General features: G+C 44.4%; 1 protein-coding gene across 3 annotated transcripts in view; it reads left to right on the top strand.

Moving 5' to 3' along the window:
* FBXO36 (F-box protein 36) overlaps positions 1 to 18,012 on the top strand; it is a 101,702-nt gene extending 83,690 nt beyond the window's left edge. For 2 of the 3 annotated variants that reach the window (XM_027119320.1, XM_027119330.1), the window contains exon 4: positions 16,992 to 18,012. In XM_027119320.1, coding sequence (XP_026975121.1) covers positions 16,992 to 17,180 — 189 coding nt within the window. In that variant the 3' untranslated portion in view covers positions 17,181 to 18,012. The remainder of the gene's footprint in view (positions 1 to 16,991) is intronic. The other variant, XR_003435427.1, reaches the window with a different exon arrangement.
* The last annotated feature ends 3,238 nt before the right edge of the window (positions 18,013 to 21,250 follow it).

Raw genomic sequence — 21,250 nt, 5'->3', positions numbered from 1 at the left:
CAGGTGCGTAGTATGATGATTTGCTATTTCTATACGTTACAAAATGATCATCACTGAAGGAGAGTTTTAAGTGATTAAAATATAGTAGTGGGAATGTATTAAAAGCTTCTGCCAGGGCCTGGGTTTGTCCTGAGAATAAATGGAAGAATTCCATAGGAAATGGCGGAGACCACAGTGTCTTGTGAAATTGATTCCTTACTTGTAGATTCCTTACTTGGAGCAACTGGCTTCCCTCCGGGTTTTGCTCATTTCCACTTTCTATTCCTCTCCCTCCCAATGCCCTGCCATTATGTTAGTGCAATCTTGAAAATAGCCTCCATAATTTACCCCGCACTCTAAAGTAAGGCTTTTCTAGGTTGCTGGTTTCAGCCCTCAGAATCCTTGCAGAGCAGAATTATTCAAAGATGGAATATGATCCAAGGCTGCTTTTTTCTTTCTGTGTAATATTAACCATTCACTTCTGTTGTTAGTCCGAATATTATATGTTCCATTTACATATTTTTCCCTTCATTTATAAACCACTTTCATTTACTTTTGCCCCCTCAGTTATTAAATTATTTTATTAAGGAAGAGTCTTCTATTTCAAACTTTTGGGGGCACATTTATTAGCAAATTAATTGTATCCCTGTCCCACTTTTTCCTGTGGTCCCAGGGAGGGAGGTTTCCTTCCTGTTCAAGACCAGTGCCACCTGCCACCCAGCTCCAAGTTCCAACCCAAAGGATTTCAGGTTGTCACTTACCTCCTTTCTCTTCTGTGTGGTTGTTGTTATGTATTTTTTACTTTTTATTTATAAATAATTTTAGATTTATAAAAGTGTTGTAAAGATAATACAGAGAGTTTGCCCTTCCCCTAATTAGCATCCCCTAATGCTGACATCTTACATAACCTGGGACATTTTTTTTTTTTTTTTGCGGTACACAGGCCTCTCACTGTTGTGGCCTCTCCCGTTGCGGAGCACAGGCTCCGGATGCACAGGCTTAGCGGCCATGGCTCACGGGCCCAGCCACTCCGGGGAATGTGGGATCCTCCCGGACCGGGGCACGAACCCGCGTCCCCTGCATCCGCAGGCGGACTCTCAACCACTGCGCCACCAGGGAAGCCCAGCCTGGGACATTTTATCAAAACTCAACAGTTAATGTTGCTACAATAATATTAACTAAACCACAGACTTGATTTGTATTTCATCAGTTTTTCCACTAACATCCTTTTGGTGTTTCAGGATCCAATCTGGGAAACTATGTTACATTTAGTGCTTATTTCTAAAGGTCTCTTTCAATTGGTTTTTCCTCTCGGTACATTGACTTTTCTTAAATCAGTCTCATCCTTCAAAGAACAAAAACTCTCAACTCTATTCTTATTCAATCTCTTTCCTTCCCTGTTTGTGAAAATAAGGGTTTACATAGCAGTTCACACTCAGCAAACCAGCACCATTCATCCTACTGAGATTTTATAATCTGTGATAAAATGGGAACAGTATGGGTGATGTGAAGAGTTTGTCATCAAGCTAAATTCATTCCATTTAAATGACCATTCTTCAACAGAGGTTAGGCCTTCCTATTTGGGGGAGATTTAAAATGTCCCTTCTTTTATAAAATAGTGGTATTAAAATGTGATAATTTTAACAAATTATCCTTACTTGGCAAATTAAAAAGTCAGCAATCTTATTTTGGTTCTTAATTGTTGTTTTGTTTGATATCTAAAAATTTTGCTGGTCTTACACCGTCCAAAATTCTGGGAGCCACTGGCCTTTTGTCTGTTTACCCTTCATCTCTCATTTCCCCTCTCTCCATGCCTCCTAAATATCTCTGGCCTCATTCACAGTAACCTCTTGGTTGTCACATCCAAAGGGCAAGAGGCCTTCCATGTCCTGACCCATCTCTGCTTCCAGAATTCTCTGGCGGGTCCCTTCATGGCTGCCCTTTCACTGCTTCATTGGTAGCTCTTCCATGCGGGCTGAGCGTGGCCTTTCTAAAATGCACTCTGGTCATATCACTGCCCTGCTCAGTGACACTTAGTGATGTCCCATCATTTTCAGAATGAGATCCAAAGTCTTAGCTGGCACTTCAGGCCGTGGTGCCCTGGCCCCAGCTCCTGCCCCCAGCCCCAGCCAAGTAGACTGCGTGCAGCTGTCCCATGTGCTGGGCTCTCTGGGCCCCTTGGCCTTTGCTTATGCTGTTCCCTTTCGGAGGAATGGCTTCCCTCGTGACCCATCACTCTTAACTCCTGAACGCTTCTCATTTGGGCTTTGTGCTATATCCATTTTGTTTATATTTTTGAAAAAGAAAATCGATTTGCATTACAATAACCAGGTTGAAAATTGAAAAAAATTATATGTCTTTTAATGTGTAGTAAAAAGTAATTCTCCCTCCCATTCTTTTTATTATTATTATTTATTTATTTATTTTGGCTGCACCAGGTCTTAGTTGCAGCATGCGGGATCTTTAGTTGTTGCGGCACGCGAACTCTTAGTTGCAGCATGCATGTGGGATCTAGTTCCCTGACCAGGGATCAAATCCAGGCCCCCTGCATTGGGAGCACGGTGTCTTAGCCACTGGACCACCAGGGAAGTCCCTCCCTCTCATTCTTGATCCTCATTCCTCTAATTCTCATCTCCAGCAGCAATTATATTACCAGTGTCTCATATGTCCTTCCAGAGAGAGTCTGTGCACATATAAGTGTGTGTGTGAGATGTGTGAGCATATATACATGTACACATACCCTTTTAAAAAGCATATGGTAGGGCTTCCCTGGTGGCGCAGTGGTTGAGAGTCCGCCTGCCGACGCAGGGGACACGGGTTCGTGCCCCAGTCCGGGAAGATCCCACATGCCGCGGAGCGGCTGGGCCCGTGAGCCATGGCCGCTGGGCCTGCGCGTCCGGAGCCTGTGCTCCGCAACGGGAGAGGCCACAGCAGTGAGAGGCCCGCATACTGCAAAAAAAAAAAAAAAAAAAAAGCATATGGTAGCATATTATATATTGTTCTTTGTTGGTTTTTTCCTATTTCGCAACATATTTTAGACACTCTTTTCTGTCAGTACTTATAAATCTTCAGTTTAGAAAAGTGCCCTAAGTTGTTATTATATGGACAAGTCATAATTTTTTAAACTAGATCCTTACTGATAGACATTTAGGTTGTTTCCCCTCTGCTATTTGTAAATAACGCCCCACACTATGGCTAGACTGGACTCTGCAGAAGTGGGTCTGCCCTGGAAGCATAAAGACACATGAGAGACACAGAGGGTGTAGGGACTCTGGGTGGACGGGGGCCTGAGCCTGGGAGAGCCCGTGGTGCTGGCCCACACCCAAGGATGGAAATTTCCACTTATCAAACTTAATGCCACCAGCAATCAGGGCCATCTGGCTGCCTGCCCTTGCTCTGATTCCGTGTTGACCAAGCCGTGGAGCCTCCAGGGATGAGCATCTGAAGGTCTCGTGGGTGGATGGTTATATTTCTCAGGGTAAAGAGGCAGCCTCTGGGAGCTTGGCTAATATAAGCACACCCCTGAAAGGTGGGTCCCACGTCACAGTATACCAGAAAGTCACACTGAGGGCCAGCCCTGGGCTTGCAGTGAGCTCACTAAGGTAAGGCTGCCACGTAGACTCTTCCTGGGGAATGCTGAGAAGGGGAAGGGACGATCATGACTAGCAAATAAACATATCCATCTTGGTACTGACTCAGGAACAGGCCCACGGAGGAAGAAAATCTCTCCTCTGTCACATTCTGGCCTACAGAGAAACAAATTTTTCCTTATGTTCCCAAATTCCCTATGACTGTGATCCCCAAGTCTGGCCACGTAGGTACGGCACCCAGGGAGTAGGTGAAAACAGGCCAGGCCCCAAGTCGGATTGGGTAGGTCTTGGTGGACCCAGCGTCTGCATTGTCTTGCAACCCAATTCTAAGCATCCAGGCCAAGAATTTGACCATTTGATATTAAAATTGTACAGACAAAATATCTCATGAGACTCTGAAAGGCTGGAAGCTTGGGATGGGGGCGGGGCTGTTGTTTTTCCAACTCCACTTGTGTACAGGCAGTGTGGATGTTTAAATCAGCTTGAGACCAGAGACCTGGGTTCTGTTCTTTGCTCAGCTACTCTGCACCATGAACCTTGGGCAGTCACACCCTTATCCCCTCTAAGCCTTAATTTCCACATTTATAAAAGGAAAGTTTTTAACTAGATAAACCCTAGGATCCCTTTCAACTTGAATGTAGTTTATGTGTGTTAAGTTCATGCACCACCTCCAGGGGGAGCTAAATCCACGATTGGCTATGTTTGGATCAAAGCAGCTGGAACCATAGTCAGGATGGGTACTTTGTGTTTTGCAACCTGGCATCTATCAAGCAAAAGAGCCCCAGGGTTTGGGAGTCCTAGATGGGGGTATTTTGTAAACCAACTTATAATACAAAACAAAACTGAATATTTTCATTGTAAAATATAATAAGTCATAAATGAAGTTACACTGGTAGAAATTTCAGCTCTCTTGTAAGAATTCCTTCCTTTCCTCCAAAACCTCATCATTTTCTTCCATAATCTCTGTTATATAAGATACACTGATATCCTGAAATGTATTGTGCTGGGAAAGGGGTAGTCACCTATACTAGTGTTACAGAGTTCAGAGTTTTAAAAGGAGGTTCAGATCTGTTTTATTTTTACTTACTTATTTATTTTTCATTATTTTATTTTATTTTATTGCTTTCTTGGCCGTGTGGCATGGCATGCCGGATCTTAGTTCCCCGACAACGGATCGAACCCATGCCCCCTGCATTGGGAGCATGGAGTCTTAACACTGGACCGCTAAGGAAGTCCTGTTTTATTTTTTAATATTAAGATATTTTCTAAGAGTTTTCCTTTCTTGTTTATATTTAGAATATGTTGTAATCCGAGTAGAGAAACTGGACCTTGAAGAACTGTTGAAGATGGGATAAGATAATGAAGGACCTGCCTAACATCAAAATGTTTGGGGGGCTGTCATTATCAGAAGATTCAGCATTGCTGTTTAACTGTAACCTTCATGATGTGAATATAATAGTTTTTGCTTTTGATATTTACGCAGAAAGGATCTTAAACGATTATGCTTGATTATACTATTAATTTCTGTTTGAAATTCACTCTTTTCCCTTATTGGAATACATTTAGAGTAACATGAAGTATGAAAGTAACCACCACTGGCTGCTTTCTGCTCGAAAGTGAGTGTAATGGTGTCATGAAATAGAGATAACGCTTACATGTTTTTCACCTCCCCCAGAAAGAAGTCAGAACACGTGGGAGCAAAGTAGGACAGTGCCAAGGCCAGGCCAGGGGTGGTGGGAATGGGATGCTTGGCTGTCTGGAATTGTGGGCAGGGTGGATAGTGGGCAGCTGGGTGTGGCCTGGTGGGCTGAAGTGATGGTCCACGATGGGGGACATCAGTTAGGGGCACAGTCAGGTCACTTTTAGACAGCTGTCGCATGGTGGCGGGGTTGTCCCAATCCTGGCACTGCGGGGTGCTCCCTAGACTCCCAACTATGGCAACTGAACTGGCCCCCCAGTGGCTAAGTGCCTATGGGGACTTTGTTTCCGGTGTCTCCTCAGAAATGGCTGAGGTAGCATCTATTCTGTCTCCCCTTCCCGCCCGTTGATTACATCTTTTCCATGTGCTTTATATATGTTATTCCTAATCCTCACAGCACTAAAAGTTTAGTATCATTTCCATATAATCATAATAAGTTCCATTTATTGAATATCTACTACGTGCTAAGCGCTGAATGTATGTCATCCAGTGCAATCCTCAAACAGTGCCGTAAGATGGATGAGTAGAGACTCTCTTGTCCTGATTTTCAAGGAGGGAACAGAAGCTCAGGTAAAGCACACAGATAATGAACATGGAGCCAGGTGCTGTGCCCGGGCAGCCTTACTCTATGGCTGGTGTGCTTGAATCAGTTTATTCTCCTCCTCAGGTGACCAAATGCAAGATCAGACATGGAGACCAGGCTCGGAGCAATAAGTAGAATGTCCAGGATGACTTAATTACTAAGTGGCAGGGCCAGCGTTCAAATCAGCTCGTCCCTGAAGAACATGAGGAACAGGTTCTGTCTTTCATAAGATGGAGTTAAGTATGGGAATGTGTTTTTTCCCTCAGGTAGACTGCAGCTACAGCAGGTAGGTCCCACAATGATACTTTCAAAGCCATGAAAGTATTTTCTTCCTCAGGCCACATGGAAGCATCCCATGAGCAGTAAGGCAGAAAAGGTCCTGCCCCCTCAGGACATGTCACAGTCTTCATTATCCTTATCTATATAATTGTGGTAGCTCAGATTCCTTTTTCATATATCTTTTAAATATTTGTCTATGAGTCATTTCTTTTTTTTTTTTTTTTACAAATTTATTTATTTATGTATTTTTGGCTGCATTGGGTCTTCGTTGCTGCGCGCGGGGTTTTCTCTAGTTGTGGCTAGCAGGGGCTGCTCTTCGTTGTGGTGCGCGGGCGTCTCATTGCAGTGGCTTCTCTTGTTGCAGAGCACGGCTCTAGGTGCGCAGGCTTCAGTAGTTGGGGCTCCAGGGCTCTAGAGTGCAGGCTCAGTAGTTGTGGCACACGGCCTTAGTTGCTCCACGGCATGTGGGATCTTCCCGGCCCAGGGCTCGAACCCATGTCCCCTGCATGGGCAGGTGGATTCTCAACCACTGCACCACCAGGGAAGCCTATGAGTCACTTCTAATGAACCAAGTTTGCAACCATGAAATTTAACAGAAGGAATAAAGTCAGAAGATGGCTTGAGTCTATACCAGCTTATCATTTCACTGATGGAATTCCATAAAGGTGATTTTATTCTGAACGAGTTGCACTACAAGAAGGACCCCATCATTATCTTGTGGAGGATTCAAAGGTTGTAGTCATCCTTAAGTTGCAATTACATATCAAATACTAGAAAAATTCAAAAGCTTTCCATAATAACTATATTAGGATAGACCAAGTTAGAAATTGTGACTTGGGATCACAAACCACCCTAAAACAACAGTGGCTTAAGACAATAATATCTGTTTGTTTCATTCATGATTCATACTCATTGTGGGCTGACAGGAGGCTCTGCTCCACAACGTCTTGCAGCAACTCAGGCTATTAGAGACTCCACCGTCTTGTAACTGAACCATCTGAAGCACGTGGTGTCCTTAGTCACTGCGGCAGGGAAGAGACAGCTGAGGTTCATGCACTCTGTTTTGATACAGCATTTCTACTCATAGTCCTTTGGCCAGAACAAATTACACGGCCCCACGTAACTGTGTGGCACAGGGAGATGTGGGAGAAGAGAGGGAATACTTGGTTAGCGTCGCGGTCTCTGCCACAAACTGGAAATCCCGAACAAAGCAGTGTGTACGTTAAGATTCATATAATGAAGATAGTATCATAATAGTATTTTTTCTCAAATACAGTTACCTGCTTTAACATCTTCCATACTAGAAAAAAGAGACCTTAATTTTTCATTTCTCCTCTCTTCTGTGTTTCTTGGGACTGTGTTTTCTGAACATGTGTCTGGCTTTAGAAACCAACTCAGAACCAAAGACTACACTATGCCTATAAAATACTTTTCCTGTAAAGAACTGAGTTTCTTTCTCTCTTTCACCCTCCGAGATGTCTATTTTACACCCTCTTCTCTCTCCCCAAGTCTCTGTATCCCACCTTCTTCCTCACTCTTCACTGATGTTGAGTCTTCTTATTTCAATGAGAAACTAGAAGCAGTCATAAGAGAATGGCCTCCCAGGCCACTCGCCAGTTCTGCTGGCGCCTCGTTCTGCTTTACTTCCTGTTGCAGGTGATAAATTCTCCCTGTTATCATCCATGGCCACGCCTCCACTTGTGGATTTCACTCCCCTCACCTATTCAACAACTTGGCTCAGCAGTTACCCCTCTTCACCACGCATCACTGCATCATTAATTTTACCCCTCTACTGGATCATTTCCATCAGCACATAAACATACATTTAAAAAAAAATTGCCTTGACCTCACTCCCCATTCTTTTCTTAAAGCAAAATTCCTCAAGCATTCTCTGTACTTGCTATTTCTACTTCCTCTCCTATTCTTTCTTGGAGTCACTCTAGCCAGGCATCCATCCCCACTAAGCCACTGACACTTCTCTTGTCGAGGTTGCTATTGTCCATCACCTTGTAAAATACACCAGTTTTTTTTTTTTTGAAAGACTTTTTTTTTGACGTGGACCGCTTTTAAAGTCTTTATTGAATTTGTTATAACATTGCTTCTGTTTTTTATGTTTTGGTTTTTTGGTTGCGAGGCATGTGGGATCTTAGCTCCCTGACCAGGCATCAAACTTGCACCCCCTGCATTGGAAGGTGAAGTTTTAACCACTGGACCACCAGGGAAGTCCCACCAGTCAGTTTTTAATTCCCATCTTATTTCACTTTTCAGCAGCATTTACACATTTCATTATTCTCCAGGTTTTCTTTGCTCTTCTCAGTCTCCCTGGCTGAAAACTTTATGCCCTGACTGCTTAATGCTGGAATGTCCTAGAGCACTTCCTTGGGCCATTTTCTCTATCTACAGTCACACTGAGATGATAGCTTTAAATATTATTTACATGCAGCTAATTTTCAAACATACGTTTCCAGCCCTGAGTTGCCCTTTTGAACTCCTAACTTTTATATCTCATTGCATGCTCAATGCTTCCTCCTAGATCTAGCAGTATAGACATCTCAAATTTAACACATCCAAACCAGACCTCTGAATTTCCCCACACACATACTTATTTACAAATTCTAATTCTCCCACAGTCTTATTTTTCTGTCCTTGGCAACATTCACGCAGCTGCTCAAGCCAAAAACTCGTCCTTAATTCTTCTTTTTCCTCTTCCTTCTCATCTAATTCATTATCAAGTGGTATGAGCTCTACCTTCAAAATATATCTATCATCTGACTCTGTCTCGCCTCCTGCCTGGCCACCATCCTCATATCTTCCTGGATTTTCTAGAAAGAACTCCACAGTAGATTTGCTTTCACCTCATGGGAATAGCAGCGTACTTTCATCATTTTGCCTCAGGACTATGTCAGTTCTCCAGCTGAGTCATACTTACATCACAGAGATATTGATACTGTCACCTTCCTACATGCTGGTCTGCATTGGTGACATCATGCTGATGAGCAGGAGTAGCAGATACCTTGGATGCCTTGGTGACATCGTTGATGTCAGGGAGCTGGCGCAGTGGTTGGGAGTCCGCCTGCCGATGCAGGGGACGCAGGTTCGTGCCCCGGTCCGGGAAGATCCCACATGCCGCGGAGCGGCTGGGCCCGTGAGCCATGGCCGCTGAGCCTGCGCATCCGGAGCCTGTGCTCCGCAACGGGAGAGGCCACAACAGTGAGAGGCCCATGTACCACACACACAAAAAAAGAAGTACAAACTACTCAGGCTTCCCTGGTGGCGCAGTGGTTGAGAGTCTGCCTGCCGATGCAGGGGACGCGGGTTCATGCCCCTGTCTGGGAGGATCCCACATGCCGCGGAGCGGCTGGGCCCGTGAGCCACGGCCACTGAGCCTGCGCGTCCGGAGCCTGTGCTCCGCAACAGGAGAGGCCGCAGCAGTGAGAGGCCCGCGTACAACAACAACAACAAAATAATACTTTAAGGGGCTTCCCTGGTGGCACAGTGGTTGAGAGTCCACCTGCCGATGCAGGGGACGCGGTTTCGTGTCCCGGTCCGGGAAGATCCCACATGCCGCAGAGCGGCTGGGCCCGTGAGCCATGGCCGCTGGGCCTGCGCGTCCGGAGCCTGTGCTCCACAATGGGAGAGGCCACAGCAGTGAGAGGCCCGCGTACCGCAAAAAAAAGAAAAAAAAAAAATTGAGAGGCCTGCCATCTCAATGCGTTATCTAGAATCCGTTGCCTTATTGTAATTTCCTATACTAAGAAAACAGCACAGCTCTTTGTGGATATTTTTAGTTTTAAGGTAACATACAGCACATTTGAGTTTGCTTCTCTGATTCATTTACCAAATAACCCATAAAGCTGCCAGTTTTAAATGGGGCCCAGCTTGCAGTGTAAGCAGCTGAGTCACTGGCTCCTTGTGATCCAGCAGATTTCATGGTGCTCAGAGTGTCTGTGGCCTGTATGGCCATGGTCTATCTGGATCCTTGCTGAAAGTTATGGCATGCGTCATCAGGAAAATTACACCTCGTACCTCCAGGGTTTTAGAGTAAAGGCATGGATGCTTTTACAGATAACTTCTCTGCTATTGAGAAACAGCTCTTGGATTTCTGTGGGGCAAAGGCTAATGTTTTGCCTAGATGGTCAAAGTCTTGAAAAGAACAAGATTTGGAGATTAATGAGGAGTTTTGGGGAAGAGGTATTTGGGTGGACTTTTCAGAATAAGCCAAAGAATCAAGGTATTTGTGTCCCATGTGACTGCTCACCAAAGAGCACTCAGTGCCGAGGATGCTTCCAGTAATGAGATGATAAGGTGGTTTGCTCTATGGGTGTCAGTCAGCTCCTTTCCCCAGCTGGGCTCATAAACCAAATACCCAGGTGGCAAGGATGGAAATTGTGCACGGACTCAACTGCATGAGTCTCTTATTTTCAAGATTAACCTGCCCACTGTCACAGGAGAGGCAATGCCGAGTCCCCAGGAAGGCGCCATGCTCCAGGGGGTCCAATCAGTAACGAGGCGGTAGGTCAGTTACACTGGACGCTTGTCACCAAGGAGAAAGCAGCGATGTGTCCTCCCTGGATGGGTTACCTCTTCTGGGTGTGGCTCGGCTTTGTGGCACGCCATGCTCCTTCAGCAGCATTGTGTGCAAACTGACCAAATGCCTTATTTTTCCATCGTCATAGCCCGTACAAGATTGCTTCAGATTATTTTGCTGAAATAAATTCATTTATTAAACAAGTAGACATAAATAAATACGGTAATGAGTACACAATTTCCTGCTCTTAGCTTGCATACTCCACTGTCTAGAAATACTTGTCCTCACGGCTTCTTGGAGGCGCTTAATCCCTCATCAGCTAACGGACAACACTTTACAACGTTGGAGCGCGGTCTTACAGGATGTATTATATGGTCTCGGTCACTGGCCAGAATGTGGTCCTGTTTCTTCTGTAGCTACAATCAAAGGACGGAAGTGGGAGTATCATCTCAGAATCATACATAGTCACCCATGTGAAAAAGTGTTGTTTCCTTCTCCACAACTTAGGCTTCTAGTAGGTAAGGGATCTTGATAGTCAAAGAATGAATAGTTTCGCCTAAAGAACAACAATGACTCCATTGAACTAGAAATTAAAAGAATGAAGAGTGCTCCCAGGCTATCTGGGGCTCCTAATGCCACTGAACAAACAGGCAAAAAAAAAAAAAAAAATCCCCAAATGGGCATTACTGTGTTGGCTCTGGTGATTAATCATGTTTATTAGAGAAAAATAGAGTTGCTTGTTCACAGTGGAATTACAGAGAAGTATTTCTGGAACCCGGACCATCCCTGCAAGTGCTTTTTTTTTTCTTTTTCTTTTCTTGTGGGTGGCTGCACTGCGTAGCTTGCAGGATCTTAGTTCCCCAAGCAGGGAGGAATCCCCTGGGATGGAACCCCTGGCCCCTGCGATGGAAGTGCAGAGTCCTGACCACTGGACAGCCAGGGATTTCCCTCTGTGAGTGCCTTCTAATACTGGCCTGTTCAATGGCAAAACTTATTTAAAGAAGACTAAAGCATCTTCTACCTGAGAGATCAAGAAGTACTCACACCCAGCAGGAACCGGAGACGGTTTGGATCACCTCAGCAGGTATAGCAGCTTGACCAGTTGAGGTGCTGGCTGAGAACAAAAGGATGGTGGAAAGGGTAGTAGAATGAGAAAATTACAAACACAACTCCTGCTTGTGACCAGTTGCAGAACCTAGGACTATAGTAGCTCCCTATATTTTCTTCCTCACCCAGTGATATGTACATGTTTAAAAAATTTATTTATTTTTCGCTGCGTTGGGTCTTCGTTGCTGCGCGCGGGCTTTTCTCTAGTTGCAGCGAGTGGGGGCTACCCTTCGTTGCGGTGTGCGGGCTTCTCATTGCGGTGACTTCTCTTGTTGTGGAGCATGGGCTCTAGGCGCGCGGGCTTCAGTAGTTGTGGCACGCAGGCTCAGTAGTTGTGGCGCATGGACTTAGTTGCTCCACGGCATGTGGTATCTTCCTGGACCAGGGCTCGACCCCGTGTCCCCTGCATTGGCAGACGGATTCCTAACCACTGCACCACCAGGGAAGCCCTGATATGTACATTTATATGTAAACCAATATTTTCCTCTTTCCCTTTCTTCTATTATTTTATACAGGGCAAGTCGGTACTGGTTAACTTTATAATTCTAGGATACAAAGATGAACTGGGATTAACTAGAGGTAACAAACACTACCCAGAGGTTTGTAGTGACTGCTGGGATTTGGCGGGAGTGGGGTGGAGGTGAAGGCAGAGAATAAACGCATTGTCACCGTATGAGGGGCAGTTGCTTTGCGTTAGGTAGAGCATTGCTACTGCCGTCATTGGGAAGCTTACGTGTGAGAGGAAGGGTCTCTATGTGTGAGAAGAAGGGTCTGTATGGATAAGAACAGCCAGGAGGTCAGACAGAGGAGACATGCAGTGGGCTGGCTGGCTTCACGCCCGTTTGAGCTCCCTCACACTACACGGAGTTGCCTTTGTGTGCTGTGAAGGTAAGAAAGATAAAAGCTACATTTCATGGATGCCTTTGCAAGTAGTGTCTTGGGCGTAGCCTGGGCTCTGTCAAGTAGACCCACGTGCAAGAGTCTTGGAAGGAAGATGTGAGCCAGGTGGGGCAGCCTCCGTGCTTTTCCTGCCAGCATGGCGCTGAGGCCTGTAGGGGAGGTTCTAGGGTCCGGTCCAAGGCGTTAGCACATCTTTAGGTGCTGAGTGTTGGGGAGCAGAAGCAGTGAGATTTCCTCTAGAACAGTCTGGGTTTCTTGTTTCATTTTTTAATCTGACTACTGATTTTTTTTTTTTTTTTTTTTTTTTTGCTGTATGCGGGCCTCTCACTGTTGTGGCCTCTCCCGCTGCGGAGCACAGGCTCCGGATGCGCAGGCTCAGCAGCCATGGCTCACGGGCCCAGCCGCTCCGCGGCATGTGGGATCTTCCCAGACTGGGGCACAAACCTATGTCCCCTGCATCGGCAGGTGGACTCTCAACCACTGCGTCACCAGGGAAGCCCTGATTTTTTTTAAAATTAATTTTTATTGGAGTATAGTTGCTTTACAATGTTGTGTTAGTTTATGCTGTACAGCAAAGTGAATCAGCTACATGTATACATACCTCCACTCTTTTTTGGATTTCCTTCCCATTTAGGTCACCACAGAGCACTGAGTAGAGTTCCTGTGCTATACAGTAGGTTCTCATTAGTTATCTATTATATATTTTTTAATTTTTTAAAAATGTTTTTGGAATAGACAAAGTCTTTATAGGCGTATAAACAAAGGCAGAAACCATATATAAAAGACTATTAGGGCTTCCCTCGTGGTGCAGTGGTTAAGAATCCACCTGCCAGTGCAGGGGGTACGGGTTTGAGCCCTGGTCCGGGAAGATCCCACATGCCGTGGAGCAACTAAGCTCATGCGTCACAACTACTGAGCCTGCGCTTTAGAGCCCACGAGCCACAACTACTGAGCCCGTGTGCCACATCTCCTGAAGCCCACACGCCTAGAGCCCGTGCTCCACAACAAGAGAAGCCACCACAATGAGAAGCCTGTGCACCGCAACAAAGAGTAGCCCCTGCTTGCTGCAACTAGAGAAAGCCTGCACGCAGCAACGAAGACCCAATGCAGCCAAAAATATAAATTAATTAATTAATTAATTTTGAAAAAGACTATTAGATTTGATTCTATCCCCGTAAACAAAATTAAAAAAGTTTTTAATTTGCACATGTAAAAGTAATAACCCTTGACCGCCTGGAGGGGTGGGATAGGGAGGGTGGGAGGGAGGGAGACGCAAGAGGGAAGAGATATGGAAACATATGTATATATATAACTGATTCATTTTGTTGTAAAGCAGAAACTAACACACCATTGTAAAGCAATTATACTCCAATAGAGATGTTACCAAAAAAAAAAAAAAAGTAATAACCCAAACTTTAGAAAGAAAATAAGCAACATATGATTAACTTTGCAGAATTATTATAAATTGGTAAGTAAAAGACTAATAATACCGTAATACAAAAATGAACAGAGATTATGAACAATTAGCAAAAGAGGAAATACAGAAATCAACAAAGTTCGACAAAGCAATCTCATAAGTAAACAAAGAAATGTAAATTAAAAGAAGACACCTTTATAGCCAACGAAGTCTGAGGATTTATTTTGCATGGTGATGCTCTGTTTACACTACTCTAGGAATTATAAGTCAGTAAGCACTTTCTACAGGATACTTTAATGGTATATATTCAATTCTTTTGAATAGTTAAATTTTTAAGAATGTACTTTAAAGAAAATCATGTGTTAATAAACATATATGTAACAAGGGTATTTATAGTAGAATTATTTTTAATCATTAATTATCTATTTTATACATCTAGCTGCCGTTATTCCTGGCTGTAGAGCATTGCACGTTTCCCTCTGGTTTTACTAGATATTCTGTGAGCTTCCTATTGCCTGTACTGAATCCCTCTCAGCTTAAACAACATAGAATATGTTCTGTGGTCTGAAACAAGGGGCCCTGTCCAGTACCATAGGTGTTCCATACAGTTTGGATGGATGGATGAATGGAGGAATGAATAGGCTATTGGAAATTGTGGGGCAGCTTATCTCCACACTAAATGGACCAAACTATAGTCACTTTAGTTTGTATTTCTCTTTTCTGTTTCTTCCCTTATTGTTAGTTTCGCAACCCGTTGTTCTCTGCTTTCACTACTCTGCCTCTGATGGCATCAACCAGCCTTCTAATTTGCTGTGTCTAGACTGCTGAGGGCTAAAGGCTGTACACGAAACTAAAACAAATTCTAAGGAAAGGAAGAATGATTAGTGAGTGTAGGCCTTTTCTGCAGAACCCGCCCCCCGCCTTTCTAAATAGAGCCCAACTGGATTCAGTATTCTGGAGTTGGAGGGACTTTACCATGCCTGTCTGCTTCTCCTATTTAAGTGTTAAAGTTGCCCTCTAATTTTAAATAGTGAAATAATTAGTTCAACCTAATTTTTGTCAGTCAGATCAACTCTATTATTCACAGACACAGGGTCTGCACAGATCATTATCCATAGATAATCTTGTTTCCCACCATTATTGACCTTCCAGCGGCCCATCTGCTTCTTGTGTTTCTTTGCCTCCTTGTAAGAGGAGTCTTTGTGAGTTGCTCCAGGGGGCCGTGTCTGGGAGGGTCTGAGCAGGAAGCAGGAGCCTCAGCCCACAAGCTCTGCGCCGCTCCCCACCCCCCACCAGTTTAAAGGAACTGTGGGCTCCTTAATGATCCTCTGTCATGCCTATTCTTTCCACTGCTGGATTTTCACATGTGACAGGAGAATCAGGTTGGTGATGAACTTCCCTGAGCGCACAATTGGCACAGGAAGGATGGAGCCAGGAAGTGTTCTGGGGCCCACGTGAGACCCTTCTTTGAGCACATTTCATATTACCGGAGTTATCACTACGCAGCATCAAATATCCAAGCACCTTTCAATGTTCCTAGTCTTGCATACAGGTACCAAAAAGTCACGGCTATCTCTAAGGTCGGAAATAATACATGTAATGGAAGCTTTAACTTTAGGAAAGATTTGGGGGCATGGAAGCAAGGGATTAGGAAATCTCCTGTTAAGAGTGCTTAGTAGCAGAAGACTGATGGGACTTCCCTGGTGGTCCAGTGGTTAAGACTCCACGCTTCCATTGCCGGGGATGTGGGTTAGATCCCTGGCTGGAGAACTAAGATCCCACATGCCCAGCAGTGCGGCCAAAAAAAAAAAAAAAAAAAAAAAAAAAAGTAGCGGGAGACTGATGAACATAGTTGCCGTAAATGATAGTGATGATTGAAAAAGTCCTAGTAGGAAATCTTGGGTAAATGGAAGCCGAACTCTGGCAGCTTTGAACTTGGAGGGAGGGCAAAGTGGTCTTGTGCAGATATTGGGCCAGAGGGGTCTTGTCTGTCCTTAACTTCATGGCCCTCAGGTAAAGGCCCAGACTGCAGAAGAACATCCCTGGGAAGATTATTCCCAGAGAACGGCTCCCTTTGCCATGTGTCTGGCAGGCTTGGGGAGCGACTGCATCTTGTAGGCCACTCTGTTGCATGGTGTGATGTCATGCATGCAAAGGACTCCGAATAAAACATGAGGACGGGACCCTGGCACCAGGAATGTGTAAATTTTAGGTGTGCTGGTTGGCAGTCTCCGAGGGCTGCTTGTCCTCTTCAATGCGGTTCGCTACTGAGTAGCCCGCAGTGACCTACGGTGTCCTCTGTACAAGCCCGGGGAGAGGTGACTCAAGCCAGGGTTAAACATGAAGCTGAGCAGGAGTTAGCAATGCTTTTCCTCGAGAAACTGCTGCAGCCCTCGGTGAAGACCAGTTGACCACACCATTATCAGCCTGTTACGTGGCTAACTGGAAGTTCACCACATAATGTTGCGTGTGTAAACTTAACCATATCATGTTGTATGTGTACTGTTTATAACTGTGTCACATTTTGCATCTTTTTTTTAAACTTTTTATTTTATATTGTAGTATAGTTGATTAACAATGTTGTGTTCGTTTCGGGTGTACACCAAAGTGACTCAGTTATACATATACATGTATCTATTCTTTTTCAAATTTTGCATCTTAAATGAGATCAGGACTCGATTTATTCCATTAATCGAATATTGTTTCATCCTTTAGATACTTGTGCACTTGCCTCTCCTCAAAGAGGAAGTTTCTGGAGTCAGAACTGTGTCTGGCACACCTTTGTGCACCCGTGGTGTTTCCTCCGTTGTCTCACAGGCAGCAGGGGTTGGACAGTGATGTTGTGAGTGAGTGAACTTTTCCTTAACCCATGTATGATGTCACCCACCTCTGACTTTTTCCACCCACAGTTGTGCACGTCAGGCAAACTGTGGGAGCAGATCGTCCAGTCTGCCTGTGACCACATCACCCCAGAAATGAGAGCCTTGGCTCAGGAAATGGGCTGGAGACAGATGTTCTTCACCAACAAGCTGCAGCTCCAGCGGCACCTCCGCAAGAGGATACAACAACAAGGAAGCCAGAGGAGCAGTGAGCTCTAGGGTCACACATTCCTACCTGCAGGAGAGTTGAGGCACGGCTGTGTTTTCCATCTGTGTCCAAACCTCTTCTGCTGCCTTTGATTAAGAACTAAGGTTTTGTTGATTCAAGAAGCCATAGAGTACTTGCACACAAATGCAGCACACCGCCTCTGCTGGGCTTTGCCCGAACCACGGTCCCTGCCACAGGGAGGGTCAGCTCATGGCCCCAGCACAGGGGCAGCAGGACAGGAGGCGCCCATGCCCTGCCACCCATCAGAAAAGAGGCTTCTGCTGTATGGTAACAAACAATAAATGATTATTAGCAGGTTTTTATTACGTATGTATTTTATCTAGGCGTTGGAAAGGGGAACACGGCTTTTGAATTATTTCCTGGTGTCTGTCATCTGAATCCATCCATGAGTAGGTGGCTGCATGTCCCCATAGGGAACTGTGAGGGGACAGGGGCAGCGGGAGACACTCCTGCTGAGTGCAGCTGCCTTCCTGACTCTGCTCCGCTAAGATGGTATTCAGGTCCCCCACCCTCGGGACCCGGGATGCCAGGCTCCATCCCCCAACGTGAACAGCCTCTAATCTGGCCCTGGGACATGGCCGGAGAGAATTCTAGACATTCTGCTTGCAGACCTCGTGCAGAGTCCAACTTCCCAGGACTTTACGTTGTCAAATAAACCCATAAATATTTCTAAGAGAGGTGCGGCTTCCCCAAAGAAATGTGGACAGTTACCGCTATTATAACAGGGATTTTTTGGGGGGAGGGTGTTTGATTTTTATTTTATAAAAATTTTATATAAAATTTTATTGTATAAAAATTTTAATACAATTTTTAAAGGTTACTTTCCACTTACAGTTATTACAAAATATTGGCTATATTCCCTGTGTTGTACAATACATCCTTGAGCCTATCTTATACCTGATAGTTTGTACCTCCTTCTTCCCCACCCCTGTATTGCCCCTCCCCCTCCCCATCCCCACTGGTAACCACTAGTTTGTTCTCTAGATCTGTGAGTCTGCTTCTTTTTTGGTTATATTCACCAGTTTGTTGTGTTTTTTAGATTCCACATGTGAGTATAACAGGGAATTTTTAAAACACAGGCTGTGGGTAACTGAGTGAAAACCCAAGTACATTTTGTATTCTGTTAAGTTGGCAGAGGGGCAAAAGTGGTACAGTTTCAGGGGAGAAAATTCTACCTCCCTGAGATGGGTTATTTAACAATTGTTTTCTTCCTACTTTCTCATGGCAATTAAGTACCCAGACAAGGCACTCACAGCAGCAAATAGTCTCGTGACTCCTTTTAGGCTACAGAGCAAAGTAGCTCTCAACCTCCCATCACCTTATCAACGCCATGAGCTCTTCCTGCCTGCAATCTCCACTTCGCTACATAGAAAAATAATGCCCTCCCAACCCCGCGCTTGCCTCCCGCTAGAGGAACTTCCTGTGATGCCCTGGAATCTCCCAAATGGTGGGGAAGAAGGGGACTTTGGCTGTCCTCCCCCCCTCACTCCTTCTGGAACAGCTCCATAGCCATAGCTTAATGACAGATTCTTTCTTTTCTGTTTTACTAAACCTGGATTCATATCAGATCAGACTTTAACCCCCATCCACACACCCTTAACACTCAGTCTTGGATTTCCAGGGACATCTGTGAAATCAAATGCAGTCTCCTTCCTGCAGATGAAGAGCCTGTCAAAGTTGTGTCTGGTGGCTGGCAGGCAGGCAGAGGGCCCATGCTTCTGTGCGGCTCCCGCTGCCTCGTTTCGCCCGGAAGTTACAGACTTCACTCCGGGCCAGGTTTTCAGTGACAGGTTAATACCACGTGTATACGGCAGCTGTGTGTGTGCACAGCATAACTGCGTAGATGCCAAATTACAACCCATTTGTAACATCGATGCAAAATGCCAACAGCTTAAAAAATTTCATGTGTAATGTTTTATCAACTGAGTTCTGAAAGCTTATGGGCATGTATAATAATCTAGATTCGACATGAATCAGTAAGAACACATATGTGGCCATTTGAAAACTTACTATCTATATAAAAGATAAGATAAATATAGATGCTGAAAGCTAAATAATTAAAAATGAGTTGTTAATGTGTTGGCTACTTTAAAGTAATAGTTAAATAGCATAGGTTATTAGATTATTTCAATAATTATTTGTCCTCATAATTTGAGTGCCTTATTACCTTATTATAATTATTTTTACTAAAATAGGAGCAGTATCATCAACCTAAAATCCTGCGCGGCACCAGCACTCCCAGTGGTCTATCATTTTGCCTCTCTCTCCCGCCTCAATAGGGAGGCGGTGATGGTTTGCCTCTCTGCCTCTGTTGACAGCTTTCATGTGGACGGATAAATCTGCTTCGTTCATGACATATTTCAGAGTAAAATGTCACAGCATTTTATACTTTTGCCTTTTCTCATCTCTTCACTCAAAAGCGTTTCTACTCGGCTCTCATTCACCATTGTAATTGTAAAAGTAAAATACTGATATTTTCTGATGATTTATATATTTAGTGTTATAAGAACAATCTATTATTTTTTTAAATTAATTAATTAATTTATTTTTGGCTGCGTTGGGTCTTCATTGCTGCGTGCAGGCTTTCTCTAGTTGAGGCGAGCGGGGGCTACTCTTCCTTGCGATGCTCGGGCTTCTCATTGTGGTGGTTTCTCTTGTTGCAGAGCACGGGCTCTAGGCACACAGGCTTCAGTAGTTGTGGCACGCGGGCTCAGTAGTTGTGGCTCACAGGCTCTAGAGCGCAGGCTCAGTAGCTGTGGCACGTGGGGTTAGTTGCTCCATGGCATGTGGGATCTTCCTGGACCAGGGCTTGAATCCGCATTGGCAGGCGGATTCTTAACCACTGTGCCACCAGGGAAGTCCAAGAACAATTTATTAACAATAGCAAATGTGAATATTTAATTTATAAACTAAAAAATAAATACATTATACTCAATGTCAACTTCTATTGCTGCTTTTTTTCCTGAACAGGTTGGCATAGTACATGCATTAAACCTCGATTATATGGAATCCACAATGTTTTGTTTTATTGAGTAGGGCCAAGAATTTAGGCTGTGATTATATTTGGGGGAGGGGTGGGAAGCAGGGGTCGGGTCAAATCAGTAATTACCACTTGTTGCTGTTTTCTGAGCTGCTTGTGTACAAGATGGTCATCAGCCCTCATTTATTACCCAAACCAACTGCCCAGCTGCTGAAGAATAATATCAAAAGACCTTACATAAAACATCTGTGCAGCATAGTTTTTTGCTCTGAGCTTTAGTGTAATGACCTCTATCTTCAGTTTGTGTTGTGATATGATACAGTGTGAGAGAGAATCCAAGCTTTTCGACTCTGAACAGTTGGCTTCCACTTGAAATGGATGCCTTTGGCTGGATGTTAAATAGTATGGTTGGACCATACTAAAGAAAGGTGTGCACCTGCAGTTAAAAGCATTCTATTACGTAGCAGGTCATTTTACAAAGTAAAATTAACATCTTAGCTTTACATGTTTATTGTTTTGAAATGAGATCGTCCGTACACTGGGATAGCATTCTTTCGCCCTGGCAACATGGAACCCTCAGGGATGGGAGCTACGAAGGACTTGCTGTTTCCTGCTTATCACGTTCCCTCAAACAGAGATCTTCATTCAGAAAAGCTATTTTCCATTGGGAAATCTGTTCTGCCCATCCAGAAAGTCTGAGAGCCATAGATCATGGTCACGGACTGAGTTGGAATAACCTTAGGAACAATAATAATAATAGCAACTTCCATTGATTGTCTACTGGTTACCAAGAAATAAACAGGTAGTAACCGATTTAATTCTTACGGCAACCCTTGAAGGTAAGTGATGATATTTCTGTCTTATAGACCAGGGGTCTATAAACTATGGCATACATCTAATCTAACCAGCCACCTGTTTCTGTATATGAAGTTTTATTGTGCCACGGTTTATGACACACAGTGACAGAGTTAGATAGCCACAATATAGACTGTATGGCCGGCAAAGCCTAAATAATTCTCAGGGAGGGCAAGTTAATTTTCCAAAGGTTTTATGACTAATAAGTGGTAAAGCTGAGATTCA

This window comes from Aethalodelphis obliquidens, unplaced genomic scaffold, assembly GCF_003676395.1.
Source record: "Aethalodelphis obliquidens isolate GAN/ISIS:26980383/991018 unplaced genomic scaffold, ASM367639v1 scaffold2, whole genome shotgun sequence".
Classification (NCBI taxonomy): domain Eukaryota; kingdom Metazoa; phylum Chordata; class Mammalia; order Artiodactyla; family Delphinidae; genus Aethalodelphis; species Aethalodelphis obliquidens.
Note: the sequence above shows the minus strand (reverse complement) of the source record. Positions and strands in the feature narration are given on the sequence as shown.